General features: G+C 36.0%; 1 protein-coding gene across 1 annotated transcript; it reads right to left on the reverse strand.

Annotated features, from left to right (window-relative positions):
- Nucleotides 1–13,180: 13,180 nt before the first annotated feature.
- LOC138905630 (uncharacterized mitochondrial protein AtMg00810-like) lies at nucleotides 13,181–14,322 on the reverse strand. The gene is made up of 3 exons (XM_070194150.1): nucleotides 14,028–14,322; nucleotides 13,848–13,922; nucleotides 13,181–13,245 (listed from the first exon to the last, which is right to left on the reverse strand). Exons 1-3 carry the CDS (start codon nucleotides 14,320–14,322, stop codon nucleotides 13,181–13,183), a joined length of 435 nt encoding a protein of 144 aa, XP_070050251.1.
- Nucleotides 14,323–14,629: the final 307 nt, after the last annotated feature.

Here is a 14,629-nt window from a genome sequence, read left to right on the forward strand (position 1 = left end):
GATGTTGGGAATTTGAGGACCTGGTGTAGGGTCGAGGGTACGGCTCTCATGCTGTGGATCCACGGCCTTCAGAAGAGGGCGTTATATCTCATATCACCTTCGATTACGTGAAACGTTATTTGATGGATGGTTCCGGCTACGTTTATCGGTAGGGTGATCTCGCCTTTAGTGGTTTCACATGCCATATTAAATCCGTTTAGAACCAGAGTTGCGGGTACGACCTGATCCTGCAGGCCGAGCTGTTCTATGACCCTCGATCTGATGATATTGGCCGAGCTACCTGGATCAATTAACACACGCTTAATCTTAGTTTTATTCATGAGTACGGATATTACCAGTACGTCGTTATGGGGTTGGATGATTCCCTCTGTATCTTCATCACTGAAGGATAAATCCTAGCGGGTGCATGATCTTGGGTTTGATATCGCTTCACAATTGTCATTTTAGCGTGTTTAAGCATCGGTCCCTGGGGGGCATCGACGCCGCCGACGATCATGTGAATGACGTGTTGCGGTTCTTCTGGCTCGTTTCGCTTACCAAATTCCTTGTCTCTAAAATGGTTCTTCGCCTTATCGCTCAGAAATTCCCGAAGGTGCCCTTTATTAAATAAGCGGGCCACTTCTTTTCTTAGTTGCCTACAATCTTCCGTTTTGTGACCATGGGTGCCATGATATTCGCACATTTGATTGGGATTCCTTTGGGCAGGATCGGTTTGCATGGGTTGAGGCCATCTAGTGTCTTTGATGTGTCCGATGGACGATACGATGGCGGATGTACCAATGTTGAAATTATACTCCGATAGTCGAGGGATTTCTATAGGATCCGTATATTTATCGAAGCCGCTCTTGCTCATAAGTCCCCGAGAATTTTGCCCCCGATCAATCCTTCGGTTGTTTCGAACCGTGTCACGTGCTGAACTGTTGTTTATCCGATCTATGCCGTACAGTTGGTATCGATCTCTGTTCGACCTTTGCTCTCTGTTGGCTTCCCTTTGATTTTTAGTGGTTGCGTGGTTCTGTCGTACGGGCCCATATGGAACTCCCAATTGATCATCTTCGACCCTGATTTTTGATTGATACCGGTTGTGTACATCCGCCCAAGTTATTGTAGGGTACTCGATCAAATTTTGTTTGAGCCGACGTGACGCCTTGGGTGAAAGCTTGTACGGCCCAATCGTCTGTGACCGGTGACAAGTCCATACGCTCTACTTGAAATCGCGATACGAATTCCCTCAGCATCTCGTTACGCCTTTGCTTTAGTTTGAAGAGGTCCGATTTTCTTGTTGCAACCTTTATGGCACCAGCATGTGCTTTTACAAACGAGTCCGCTAACATGGCGAAAGAATCAATGGAATTCGGTGGTAAGTTGTGATACCAGATCATCGCTCCTTTTGCGAGGGTCTCTCCGAACTTTTTCAACAACACGGATTCGATTTCATCATCCTCCAAATTGTTGCCTTTAATGGCGCATGTGTAGGAGGTGACGTGTTCGTTAGGATCGGTCATACCGTTATATTTGGGAATTTTGGGCATACGGAATTTTTTGGGGATTGGTTTTGGGGCCGCGCTCGAGGGAAAAAGCTTTTGTATGAATTTTTTCGAATCAAGCCCTTTTATCATTGGCGGAGCTCCCAAAATTTGATCGACCCTAGCGTTATACGTTTCCACTTTTTTGTCGTTGGCTTCGACTCGCTTCGTGAGTTCCTCGAGCAATTTAGCAATTTCAGGAGCAATCCCCGATTCCCGCTCGTTTGATTTCACTATGGCGGGTTCCGTTCTGGGTGTGACTTCCCGAAAAAAGCGGATTGGAGTTTGGCCCGCTTTGCGTATGGGTTCGGCTCTGCAACTGAGCTATTGCTGCTTGTTGGGCCTGCAATATTTCGAAAATTATTCGCAAGCTAACCCCGATTTTCCCCGTGTTGTAGGTGTCTCGGGCTATAGATCGAGCACCGCCCTGAACGCTCCTCTCTGGTTCAGAACGCTAATTCGCTTCTAGAGCTATTTGCGAATTGATATCTAGTGGTACTTCAGCTCGAATTTCGGGTTCTTCGATTCGAGCCTCGTTACCATTATTAGGTAGCCTTCCAGCTCCGGGTACCAAGTTGTTGGTTTCATCTTGAAGGCCGGCTTCGAGGTCGATAGGTAGAGCCATGGCTGATTCGAAGTTGCAAGCTGGAGCGTACCGTAGATTTATATCAGACAATCACCGTTACCCTTATCCCCACGATGGGCGCCAAACTGTTTACTCGAAAAATCGGATAACGTTAAATTTAAATATGGTTCTAAGGGTATGCAAATTTCTTTGATATAAAATGACAATTCAGGTATTTTTGCTGCGTAAATGGAAAATGATGGAAGGGAAGACTGAAAAATATTAGAAGAACAAGCACAATAAAATCTTGAGCTGCCTCCCTATTGCAGTCTATCTCTCCTTTTATAGTAGAGGGTCACTACTTTATTAGTAATAATATAAAATAATACATATAGTGGAGAACCCATGATGGTTTATCTCTCCCTCGATTCTCACCAAGATTCTCTCCCTTGGTGCGGTTGTAACGGCTCTTGTCTTGCGAGCTCGGCACTGACTCAAGCTTGGTACTAGATCGAATCCCCGATCTTAATTCGAGCTCGGTTCTGCCTTGGAGCATCGATATTCGGGGCCCGCAAAGGTCGTCGTTGCCCCGTAGTCCGATCCGGACATGGGTTCGATAATGATATCGAGTTTTGTGGTTGATTGGTCTTATGGCTCGAAGCTCGACGTCTCTACTTCGAAATTCGTCCGAGCTCGCCATGCGGATACCCTTCGATTGAAACGTTATTGTCTCGACCAGTCTTTATGACTGAGAATCGATTTTGACCGTACATAATTATATATCGGTAGTATTAGTACTTTTAGTATAGAAATAAGTAGTAGTGTAGTACGTATAGGAATATGTAATGTGGTCGTTATAGACGATATTTTTTGTGTATGTTCCTGTGTTTTTTTGGCTACTCTGTTATAACTATAACTCATGTTATCGATATTGATATTTCTCCTGAAAGTGCAATATATTATTTTTTGTCAGAAAATATGTTGCAACAAATATAGTCCGACGTTAGAAATTGTGTAGCCATGTGTCTATTTTATTGACATGCAAAGCAAAAGTAAATCAATTTTTTTTTAGATGAATTTAAAAGGATATTCTTTATTTATATTGGTGGTGAAAGTTGAATTCTGGAGATATACACATACTTGAGAGCACATTAGCTCAACATGGTTTCTCTATATACGACATCATTTTCAAAATATTTATACACAGACCAGCCTTTGAAGATGATACTTCTTTACTACAAGTTGTTCGTGGCCTTCAAAATAACAAGTTTAGTACGATTCTAATTTCATAAGTATATTCAAATAACAAAGTTTTAGTTGTATTCAAAGTTCTAAATATTAGATAAAAAGTTAAATCTAAAATTAAAGCAATGTAATTCTAGATCAATTGTATTATTAGAATCCATTAATTATTATCCAAAATTTAGCTTAATGAATTTATGTGTTTCATTTAGTACTTGATAGCGGCACTCATGTGATACTTTAAGTTTTTTCTTTCCTTTTGCTTTTTTCTTTATTCAAATAATACGGTTTCAATTTTGTTCAATTGTCAATTCCAAAATTTTCATCTTTAATTAAGTTAGGAGTTTTAGTTCTTCTTTTGGGAAATATAAAAAAAATATTTTTGGGACATCTCAAAAATATTGGCTGGGAGCATTTTTCTTCTTCTTGTACAAAATGTTCTTAAATCTTGATATTCCTATTTTAATTTATATAAACTTATTTGACTGAGCACGAAAGTTAAGAAAGAAATCAAGACTATTAGAGTTTGTGGTCTTAAATTAACATGTCAAGAAATCTGTGTGAGTATAAGAGTTTTGAAACTTATGATTTTAAACATAACATAATAGTTGTATGATAAAAAAAGTTTTTCATTAATTAAAGGTAAAAACAAAAATTAGAATTATGTTCCTTCCAAATATAAAAAGGAATCATTCTCTTTGAAACATATAGAGTATTTTCTATCTCCTACCGAACTTGTTACAAATAAAAACAGAAAAAAAACGTAAAGTCGTATCCACCTCTAGAACTTGTTGCTTTGCAATTCTTGTCAAAGTACAACACACCATACCAAACATAAAAAATAAAATTACATAAGAGGCCAGACTTTGAAGATGATATTCCTTTACTACAATGGTTTTTCATTGCTTTCAGAGAAAAGTTTAGTAGAATTCTTATTTCGCAGTCTATTACAACTAACAATTTTGTAATTGTATTCAAAGTCCTAGATATCTGATAAAATCTAATTTCACAATTGTAATCAAAAATAATTTTAGTTGAATAAAAAATCTTAGTTATTGGGTAGAATATTTTTGAATACGATAATTTTATTCGACATAGAGTTATTTAAAAAAAATATTTTGACTTTTAAAATCCTATTTTCTATCTCACGCCCCTTTAAAATTTTATATTTCTTTTTCCAGATAAAAATAGAAATGAATTGAACTGAGATGAAGTAAACCCTAATATAAATTAAAGCATTATAAGTAAACCCTAATATAAATTAAAGCATTATACTCCGTTGGCCATTGCAACTTGCTGCTTGGCCATTCTTGTCAAACTGCAGACAAATATATAAAACATATTATCAAAAAATAAAATTATATAAGAGGCCAATCTTTGAAGATGATAGAGAAGAAGGAACTTATGCCTAAATATTGCTAAGAAAAGCATCAAATTAAAAATGATTGAATAGATAGACAATATATATTCTATATTTTTCTCTATTTGATCATGCTCTGCATTATCTCAAATTATGAAAGAGTAAGGTCCAATAACCCGTGAGTAGTTTGTAGCACAAATATAGTAGTTTAATAAATTAATTATAATCACAAAACAGAACAATTAAAGAGGTGCAAGAATCTTCATACAAGAAGCTCTAATAAAAGAGGAAAAAATAAATACTAAATTTACCTTGGCAGGAGAAAAAGTAGGCTACTATCATCTAAACCATGCATAATAGCGGCAAGGAGTAGTCCAAATTGATATTGCAGATTTCACTATTTGGATAAAAATTACTCGAGTAAATTTTACGGATGGTCATCCAGCTTTGTACGCATTACACAAAAGTCATCATTCTTTCTTTTGTTACATAAAAATTATTTTATTTTGCTTCATTTTTTACAAAAATAACTTTGGACAATTTTTTTAAAATCCCACCTAAATGTGAGAGAAAATAACAAAAATGATCCTTATATTTCATGTTAAGTTTAATATGCACCCATAAATATACTCCTTAGTTGTTTTGATTCAATAAAGCTGTCAAAAGTGAGTACTTTTGGTTTTCGTCGAGTATTTAACAAATTATAATTGTTATTTTAATGAAAAATGCGAAAAAGAGATTACTATGGAATCACATTTAGAAGTTTTTTTTTTACAATTTCGGCTATTTTTGACTTATTATAAGTTTTTGTATAACTTTTGATGTGTAATATGCTATTTTAAAATTTATTTCTAGCATCTTGTGTATTTTTTGTTTTACGACTTCTTGATTTGACAAGTCCATCCCATTAAAGTATTTAGTCTTACTTGCAATTAGGTATAAAATAACTGAATTTTGTTGTTTCATAATTAATCATGCGGTCTGAAGATATAAAATTCGTATATCATGAAAGAAGTAACTCATTTTCAACATGAATGTAGGTTAGTTGCATTAAAGTCGATTGTGTTGATTGGTAAATTTGCGTTCATCCATTGGTTCGACTTTTGGACAAATCATTAGCTTTTTTTATCGATCAAAGGATCAAATACTAACTATTTAATTTAGTCCGGAAGAGGTGTGATCTGTTTGTATATATTGCAATAAGAGGCTATAATGCTAAAGTGTGTCGTTACTTTCTTGTTTACTTTCCAACTAGTTTCACACTTATAATATTTTTTATAATAACTTTATGTTTAAGTTAGTAGAGTACCTATGATTTTTAATTTTTTTGTCCATTACTAGATTTGACGGAACTATATTGGTAATTCTAGTTAATTAAATTTTAGTTTTCAGTATATTTAATAAGCATAATTAATTAAATCTTCGATGAAAATTAAAAGCGCTCACTTTTGACAACCTTATGGGATCAAAATGGCTAAGGAGTATATTTAAGGGCCTAATTTGAATTTACCCCAAATCTAAAGATCATTTTTTGTCATTTTCTCTCACATTTTAGGTGAGTTTTTTTTACAAAAAATGATCAAAGTTATTTTTGTGAAAAGTGGAGCAAAGTAAAATGATTTTTATGTAACAAAAGAAAGAATAATGACTTTGGGGTAATGAGCACAAATCTGAGTAACCACCCATGAAATTTACTCAAATTACTCTCTATTCATTAACGTACTTTTTTTATTCCTTAAAAGCTTTAAATCTCAAGCTATCCTATTTGATCTAGAAATTCAATTCCCAATGTGTGATTTAAAATCAGAAAAGAATTTCAACGTTAGGTTATTTACAATAATATCCTCAAATTATACATATACTTAAGGTTATAAAAGTCGATTAACATTTCAGGGATATTTTATGTCATTCAACATTTAGCTTAAAATATTCGTACTTTTATAATAAATATAGTAGATTTGCAGTAAACACAAAGGGATTACTATACTTGGATTCTAGAGTTTGTCCTGTCCACTTAAGGGTAGCCCAGAATTTTAGTTGGATTTTTTTTTCTATAACTTCCTTAAATCTAAATAATAATAATAATAATAATTTGATTGTGAGAGGTATTTCACTGTCCAGGAGGAGCGGAAAACATGGTGGACTCGGCCTTTACCTTTAAATTTGTGAATGGGTTTCTTGACACCATACTTTTTCAAGGAACATGAAATGATTAAAAATGCAAACGTGACTGGACTGGCGTGATACATATGTGCCCAATAAGCCTGTTGCTGACTATTACAACAGTGAAGAGTACATTGTATATTGTATATTTACAGAATATCCCTGCTCTGTTGGAAGAATTGTTTTGTTAGTTTTTTTCTATGATTTTGGACAATTCTCATATCATCTTAAGGTTGAAATAGGCTTTACATTCATTTTCATAAATAGCATAGTATCAATGCTAGATCCATATCTTTTCTTTGTTTACCCGATATTGGGCTCCTTTATTATGTAGTCAATCAGATGTACAACCTTGAGTATGAGGGGTGTTAGAGTGTTTCACGTTAGATGAGGGAATGGGCTATTGTCCTTTACATAACTTTGAAATCTTAACTCATGAATCTGCTACTAGTGTTAAGTAAATGGCATCAAATTTCTGGGACATTCCAGAAAAATAGTGTATAATACATATAAAGACTAAAGAGAGAGAAGGTATTATATGTGCAAATTGGAATGGAAAATAGAGGAAGATATCGAAGTGAGGGGTAATTCTATTGAAGAAGAGAACTCAAAATCTCCTATACATAGCAAAAGGTTAGTAGGAGGCTTTGACGAGAGGCTCACCAAGCAAATGACCCTTTTAGCTCAAATGATAACACCATTATAATGTGCACAAGAGGCTGGTTGCTTATCTCCCGTTGCATGACAAAATCCACTTTTGCAATTGACATACAGAAGGATAAATAATTATTGCCATAAATTCAAAGATTAGAATAGGAAAGGCTGAACTCTGAAGGCAAATAATATTTCACCAGATAAACATAAAACACAAAGAAAGGTGAAAAGGAAGATTTTGTAGGTGTAGCTTCAACATGTTATGTTGCATATTGGGAGTAATCTTTGATCATCAAAGTTTGAATTCAAATTTTATACACTATTAATGAAAGTAATTAAAAATAACATATACTATCGTTAGTAGGTGGGTTGCTCTGATGGTAAGCACCCTCCACTTCCAACCAAGAGGTTGTGAGTTCGAGTCACCCCGAGAGCAAGGTGGGGAGTTCTTGGAGGGAAGGATGCCGATGGTCTATTGGAAACAGCCTCTCTACCCCAGGATAGGGGTAAGGTCTGCGTACACACTACCCTCCCCAGACCCCACTAGTAGGATTATACTGGGTTGTTGTTGTTATTGTTATTGTTGTATCGTTACTAGGTGAAATTACCAAAGTGAAAAATAAGTCAGTCAAGCATCATTCCATATGAAGTTAAATTATACTCTCCTGGTTCCTAGCATGTGACTTTTTAACCTCTTTATTTTAGTCCAAAATAAGTATTATTTTACATAATCAAGAAGGAATTAACTTTATTTTTTCAAAATCTGTCCTTATTTATATATTCTGATGTGTCAAGTTAATAATATATAAATTTTAATTAAGGATAATTTAGTTAAAATACTTATTTTTTGTATTTTCTTAAAAGGTGTGTCAAAGCTATAATGTCATTTATTCTAAACAGGAGGGAATACTTATTGTGTAAAACTTCATTTACACTGTCTGTGTTATTCGATAATCCCAAAAGGTCACCAACGAAAACCAGCCTTGATTAAAGCGGGACTTTCTTTCATGTTTCCTCGCAAATCGAGTCAAAGAAAGGGAAAGAGACTAAAGAATGCACATAAAAGATGTTATATAGGATAGGTAGCATTTAACAGTTCCTAGCATGCACTGTCATTTCTTCTGGAGTTTTGCTTTCTGCTTTGCATTGCATGGTGATTGGTGAGTAACTTGGAGATTGTATCTGTATTTTAAAGCAGATGAATCCCTTTTGGAAAGGGGCACAATCGAACAAATGAGAAAAAACAAAAGTTTCATGGCAGTACGTAGTAATAATAAGGTAGAAAATTATGAAGTCTTTATTTTGTTAGTTGGGTGGCATTGCGGCGGGCAATGCAATGGGCGATACAGTAACTTTAGAACTCTGCATATACTAAAAAAGGACGACGATATAAATATACCGAAAGTAAAACGAGAGTGAATTGTCGTTTTTCTATTTTTACGTAAGTAATTGACTAGTTTATCAATTAGTCGATTAGAAATAGATGTGAGGTAAATAGTAAAGATAGAATGTAAAATGCAGAAAGTAAATGATACCAAATATTTTTATATTGGTTCAGATTCAATGTGAATCCTAGTCCAGTTTCCTCGGGTTGCAAGCGCGTTCTCTCTTCAAAGCTCCTTGAAAACTTCCGTACAAGTGAGTTTATGTTATCAAGCACACCAACTGCTTTTCAGTTCTAAGTACTTTCTCTATGTTTTGATACAATGTCTCACCAATATTTTTCTCTCTTTCTTCTCTCTACTAGTTATAAAGTAATTCACACTCAGATTACAATGTTTGCTTAGAGTAGAACAAAAATCATGAGGTTGGTTCGATCAAAGTTGATGTTTTAACTTCAATACCACACGGAGGGGGAGGGGGAATTTATGTGGTGTCTAATTTTTCGTGTGCACAGATTATGGAAAGACCTGATTCTTCTATGTGTTCCTTATACTACTGTTTCGGAATAATAAATACAGAAATTAAAGAACACAAGGATTTTTACGTGGAAAATACCTGGCTCAAAAGGTAAAAAAAACCACGACCTACTTCCCAGTAAGATTTTTCCAAAACTCTTCACTAAATCACCGAGCCAAAAACTACATTTACAAAATAATTTTGTTAACCTAGGATTACCTCTAATCTCGTTGTGGCACACAACCTCTAACTGTTGCGACAATTTCAAATTAACTCTAACTTGAATACTCTGAGTACCTATTACAATTGCCTCTTGATAAAGCTGAAAGGTGCACTATGAAAATACCTACTACAATTGAACTAGAATAAAAGATAGACACTTGGAACTGGTTCTTCTATCTGGTTCATGTAGCTTCAGACTCGCACACTTGAATCACACACGAACTGCTTGCAAAATGCCTTGCTATTTTGCTCTCAATTCACGTTTAACTTCTGCTTTTGTGCGTTACCTGTAGAGTGAGAATATTTTACAATATATAGAGTTAGTATATGAAGAAATAACTAGAGTTCTAATGCTACTCTTCCTTGGTGGAAGAGTTCTAGTTGATCTCAACCTCTAACTCCTCCTTTATCTTGGATATTGTTCTCTTTGATTAAGGAGTCCTTCTCCTTATCAATTATGCAACCCTTTTCGATCAGGAGATATTAATTAGATCAAGTTAATCTTATCTCCTTCACGTGCATCCTACATGCTCGAATATGCCCGTGTCTATGTACACAAGGGATGGATCTAGTTCATGCATGAGCTTCCTTTGTCAATTTTTAAAATTAACCTTCACTTAGGCCAATAAATTTCCCCTTTTTAATGATGACAAACTCTGTGCTTTTCATAAGCTTAGGCCCTGTTTCAACTTAGCTCAACATCAACATAATGTTAGAAATATTTTTTCTTTTTATCACTTATCATCAAGGACCAGGTTCATTAGGTTATAAACATCACTGTTCAAAGTGTAAAGCACAATCTTTTTCTCCCTTTTGGCATCATCGAAAAGTTGCATAAAAAATATGTGATTCCCATATTTTCACTGGGGCTACTTCAAATGCATTCATGGACTAATCATTAATAATCAAGCTAAGAATTTAAACTATCAGAGAAATATAAACAGACAGTTAGAGCAAAAACCAACAAGTTTTATTGATAGTTGATATGATTCTTCCACAAAACACAAAAAAAAAAAAAAAACTGAAAACATGAGCAACCAAGAAACATCCCAAACTGGGTCACTGAAAGGTCTACACTGGGCTAGGAGTTTAAGGCTTGGAAGAAGTAGGGGCTTGGTTTTTGGCTTGGAGAAATTTTAGCATGTCTTGAAGAATTCCATCATTCTTCTCATTTTTCCTTGCTAGTTCAGTTCTGAGAGCATCTCTCTCAGACTCTACCTCAACCAACCGTGTCTTCAGCCTTGCTATCTCAGCCTCCTTTGCCCCACTCTCCTGCACCAAGGCTCTGACCTTGCTATTGACTGGTGCCTTTTTGGATGAACCGGGTTCATTTGGAATAGCATGGACCTCATAATCACAAGCAATCAGAGTGTTAGCCCCAAAGTGATTTTTGCTTGTAGCCATCTCCTACTTCTTCAGGGGAACCTTATAATGTGCAAGCACAACTGTGAGAATGAATCCATAGGGAATGGCATGAGTCTTGGAGCCATTGATAACCCTATCAAGAAGCTGGATTATAAATCCAGGCCAGTTAATGTGCCTCCCACTATCCAAGCATTCCATCAAAACCAAGTCCATGAAGTTGGCAATATGTCTCCTTTCCTGCCTAGGCAGAACACACTTGTTGATGAATTCAAATAGCACCTTGTGGGGTGGCTTCATTTCACTCTTGTACATAACCTTGGGCTCACAATCCTCCTCATTGTCACTGAATTTTTTTGGTGATGGCAAGGGTAGTAGGAAGGTTTTCTAGACTTGGCCATTTCAAATTTGTGTAATCATTGTACCCCTCAGTAGGTACGCCTAGAATTTCACCAAACTCCTTTTTATCGAAAGAAATTTACACCCCTTTCACCAGGCTAGTAACCCTTCCATCCTTCACTTCATTATTTTCCATGAACTCAATAATTTCACCCCTTGCCAATCTGCCATCCATCTGAAGGGCCATATCCTTCCAGCCTTGCACTTCTAATTTTTCCAAAAGCAGTACCATTCCTTCCTCCTCCAAATTCCTGAGGAGTCTACCCTTCAGAATTATTCTTTTTCCAAACTTGGCCATTTTGTCTTTTTCACTGTCTCATTCATCTTCCTCTTCTCCGCTCCATTCCTCTTCTTCAGAAATTTTTACTTGTTTGGTTTTTACTGCAGACCTGGTCCTTTTTGCCAGAGTGGATGGTTCCGCAGACTTTGACATAGAAGTAGACTTCTTAGTGGAAGTCTTGGCTTTCTTGGGCTCGGGAATTTGAACCTCCACTTCTGCAATCACATCTTCATCTTGATGGACCAGGTCCATCTCATCAACATCAACAGTCGTACCAGGCTCACCTACCTTCTTCTTCCCTTTGTCCATCCTTTTCTTTTTGTTTTCTTCTAAGGCTCTTTGCAACGCTGCCTCATTCTGCTTTAGCTGGCTTCTTGTGGCTCTTCCTCGTGAGGGAGGACTTTCAACAGTGTCATAAGGGGAAGCCTTCATTTTCTTGTTAGCCCTAGCAGTGCCAGGGGTCTTAGCCTTGGAAGTTCTCTTCTTCTTGGGGTTGTAGCTGTCTCCTACTTTCTTCAGTAGTTCTACGAGGGTTTCTTCAACTGATGAACCAGGTTCATATACATTTTGCCCAAGTTTAACCAGTCCTTCAACAGCTTTTCCAGACACACTTCCCCCTATTTTCTTGACACTTTACTCCACATTATCTGCTCTACAAATAGCCATTCTACCTGTATCAGGAGTGGGTGAAAAATCAATCACTCTTTTACCCATTCCCCTTTCTTTACTATGAGCACCCTCACTCTCCTTTTCTTTTTCCTTTTTATTTTTACCACCTCTCCTTCTGGACTCAGAAGTTTCTACATCCACCACATATCCAACCAAAATAAACCTATTCTCTAGATTTTCAGCCAACTCAGAAATGACCTTAGTAGTAGTATTCAGTATTAGAAGACCCAGTTTCTACCCCCGCAGTCGCAGACTTGAAGGAGTTGTCATAGTTCTGGGGTTCTTGGTCTTGGCTAGCTTTTATTTGTGCGTTTAATTTCTTTGTTAACGCACTTACAGCCACAGTCTTGCGAGCAAGCATTTTTACTCTTCTTTTCTTAGGCTGAGGAGTGGTTGAAGATGAGGAGCATGGTGGGGGTGTACCAGGGTTATCAGAAGGATTAGTCATTTTGTACTTGGTTCTAGGAGAAGGAAGAGAGGTAGATTGAAATTTGGAGAATAAAAGAAGATGGAATGAATTTTTGACGGTTTGAGAATTATGAAGAGAAGGCAAAGAAGATGATGATCAATTTAAAGGAAGGGGGTAATTAATGGGTAATGGAAAGCTCATCAGAACCCAGAGGGTTATTAGAAGTCTAATCAAACTGAAATGTCAACTTTGAATAGACGGTGGAGTCGTCCCTAGAATCTAGGTGTTTTAATTTGGTTAGGATTCTCTTGAACGGAACTGGTTCAAATTAATTGGATAAGTTTAAGAGAAATTTGGACTTAGGTATAACTCTGCTCATGATTCAAATATTATTATTTCAAATTGTGTAGAGTGTAGAAAATATACCGTGTTATCTAGATGAACCAGCATTGATTGATGAACCAGGTTCTTCAGTGAAAATCCTCTTGTGTATGTCTAAATTTGCCAAAATAGAAAAAATATCATTAGAGATTAATGAGTCATTTTAATACATGGCACAAGAGTATACTATTTACAGTATGAGACTGAGTAAAAATTTTATGAGACTGAGTAAAAATTAATCTAGTTATTTACACAATTTCTAGATTTAATAACCATAATTTTTTTTTGTGAGTTCTGACTGGTCCTTTTAGGTAATCTTAATCATCCCTAATTCTAACTTGTTTATTTGATCTCTACTTAGGGCTTTTGTGAAGATGTCAGTAATTTTCTTGTTAGTAGCACAAAATTCCACAGTGATTAACCCTTTTTCATAGTTATACCTAAAAAAGTGATGCCTAACATCTATGTGCTTAGTTCTCTTGTGATGAACTGGGTTCTTGGTCATACTAATTGCACTAGTGTTATCACAAAAAATGGGGATACAACCAACATCAATTTCAAAGTCCATTAATTGTTGTTTGATCCATAACAATTGAGCACAACATGAGGCACATAGGCAGCAACAACATACTCAGTTTCAGCAGTAGATAAGGCCACTAAATTTTGCTTTTTGGTGGCCCAAGACACAAGACATGAGCCAAGAAAGTGTGCCATACCTGAGGTGCTCTTTCTTTCCACAAAAAAACCTGTATAATCAGCATCATCATATCCCACAAGATTGAAATTACTACCTTTTGGACACCAATGACAAAGATCAATGGTCATTTTTAGATATCTCAAAATTCTCTTGACAGCAGTTAAGTGAGACTCTTTCGGATTTGCCTAAAATATTGCACAAAGGCCTACTTTGAAAACAATGTCAGGTCTATTAGCAGTGAGATTCAACAATGAGCCAATCATTCCCCTATATAACTTCTTATCAACAGATGAACCAGGTTCATCTATATCCAACTTTGTAGCTGTTGCAATAGGAGTGTCAATTTCTTTGGAATCTTCTATTTTAAACCTTTTAAGCAACTCTTTTACATACTTTTGCTGATGGACCATAGTTTCATTTGTATTTTGTTTAATTTGTAAGCCTAAAAAGAAATTAAGCTCACCCATCATGGTCATTTCAAATTCACTCCCCATTAGTTTAGCAAATTCTTTACTTAACTTATCAGTAGTTGCTCCAAAGATTATATCATCAACATATATCTGAACTACCAAAAGATCTTTACCTTTTTCTTTCAAGAACAAAGTATTGTCAATTTTACCTCTCTTGTAGTCATGCTCAAGAAAAAACTTTGATAATCTTTCATACCATGCTCTTGGTGCCTACTTGAGACCATAAAGTGCTTTGTCAAGTTTGTACACATGATCAGGACTCTCCTTGCTTTCAAACCCCGGAGGTTGCTTGACAAACACTTTTTCCTTTCGATAGCCATTGGGGAAGGCA

Source organism: Nicotiana tomentosiformis, chromosome 2 (genome assembly GCF_000390325.3).
Source record: "Nicotiana tomentosiformis chromosome 2, ASM39032v3, whole genome shotgun sequence".
NCBI lineage: Eukaryota > Viridiplantae > Streptophyta > Magnoliopsida > Solanales > Solanaceae > Nicotiana > Nicotiana tomentosiformis.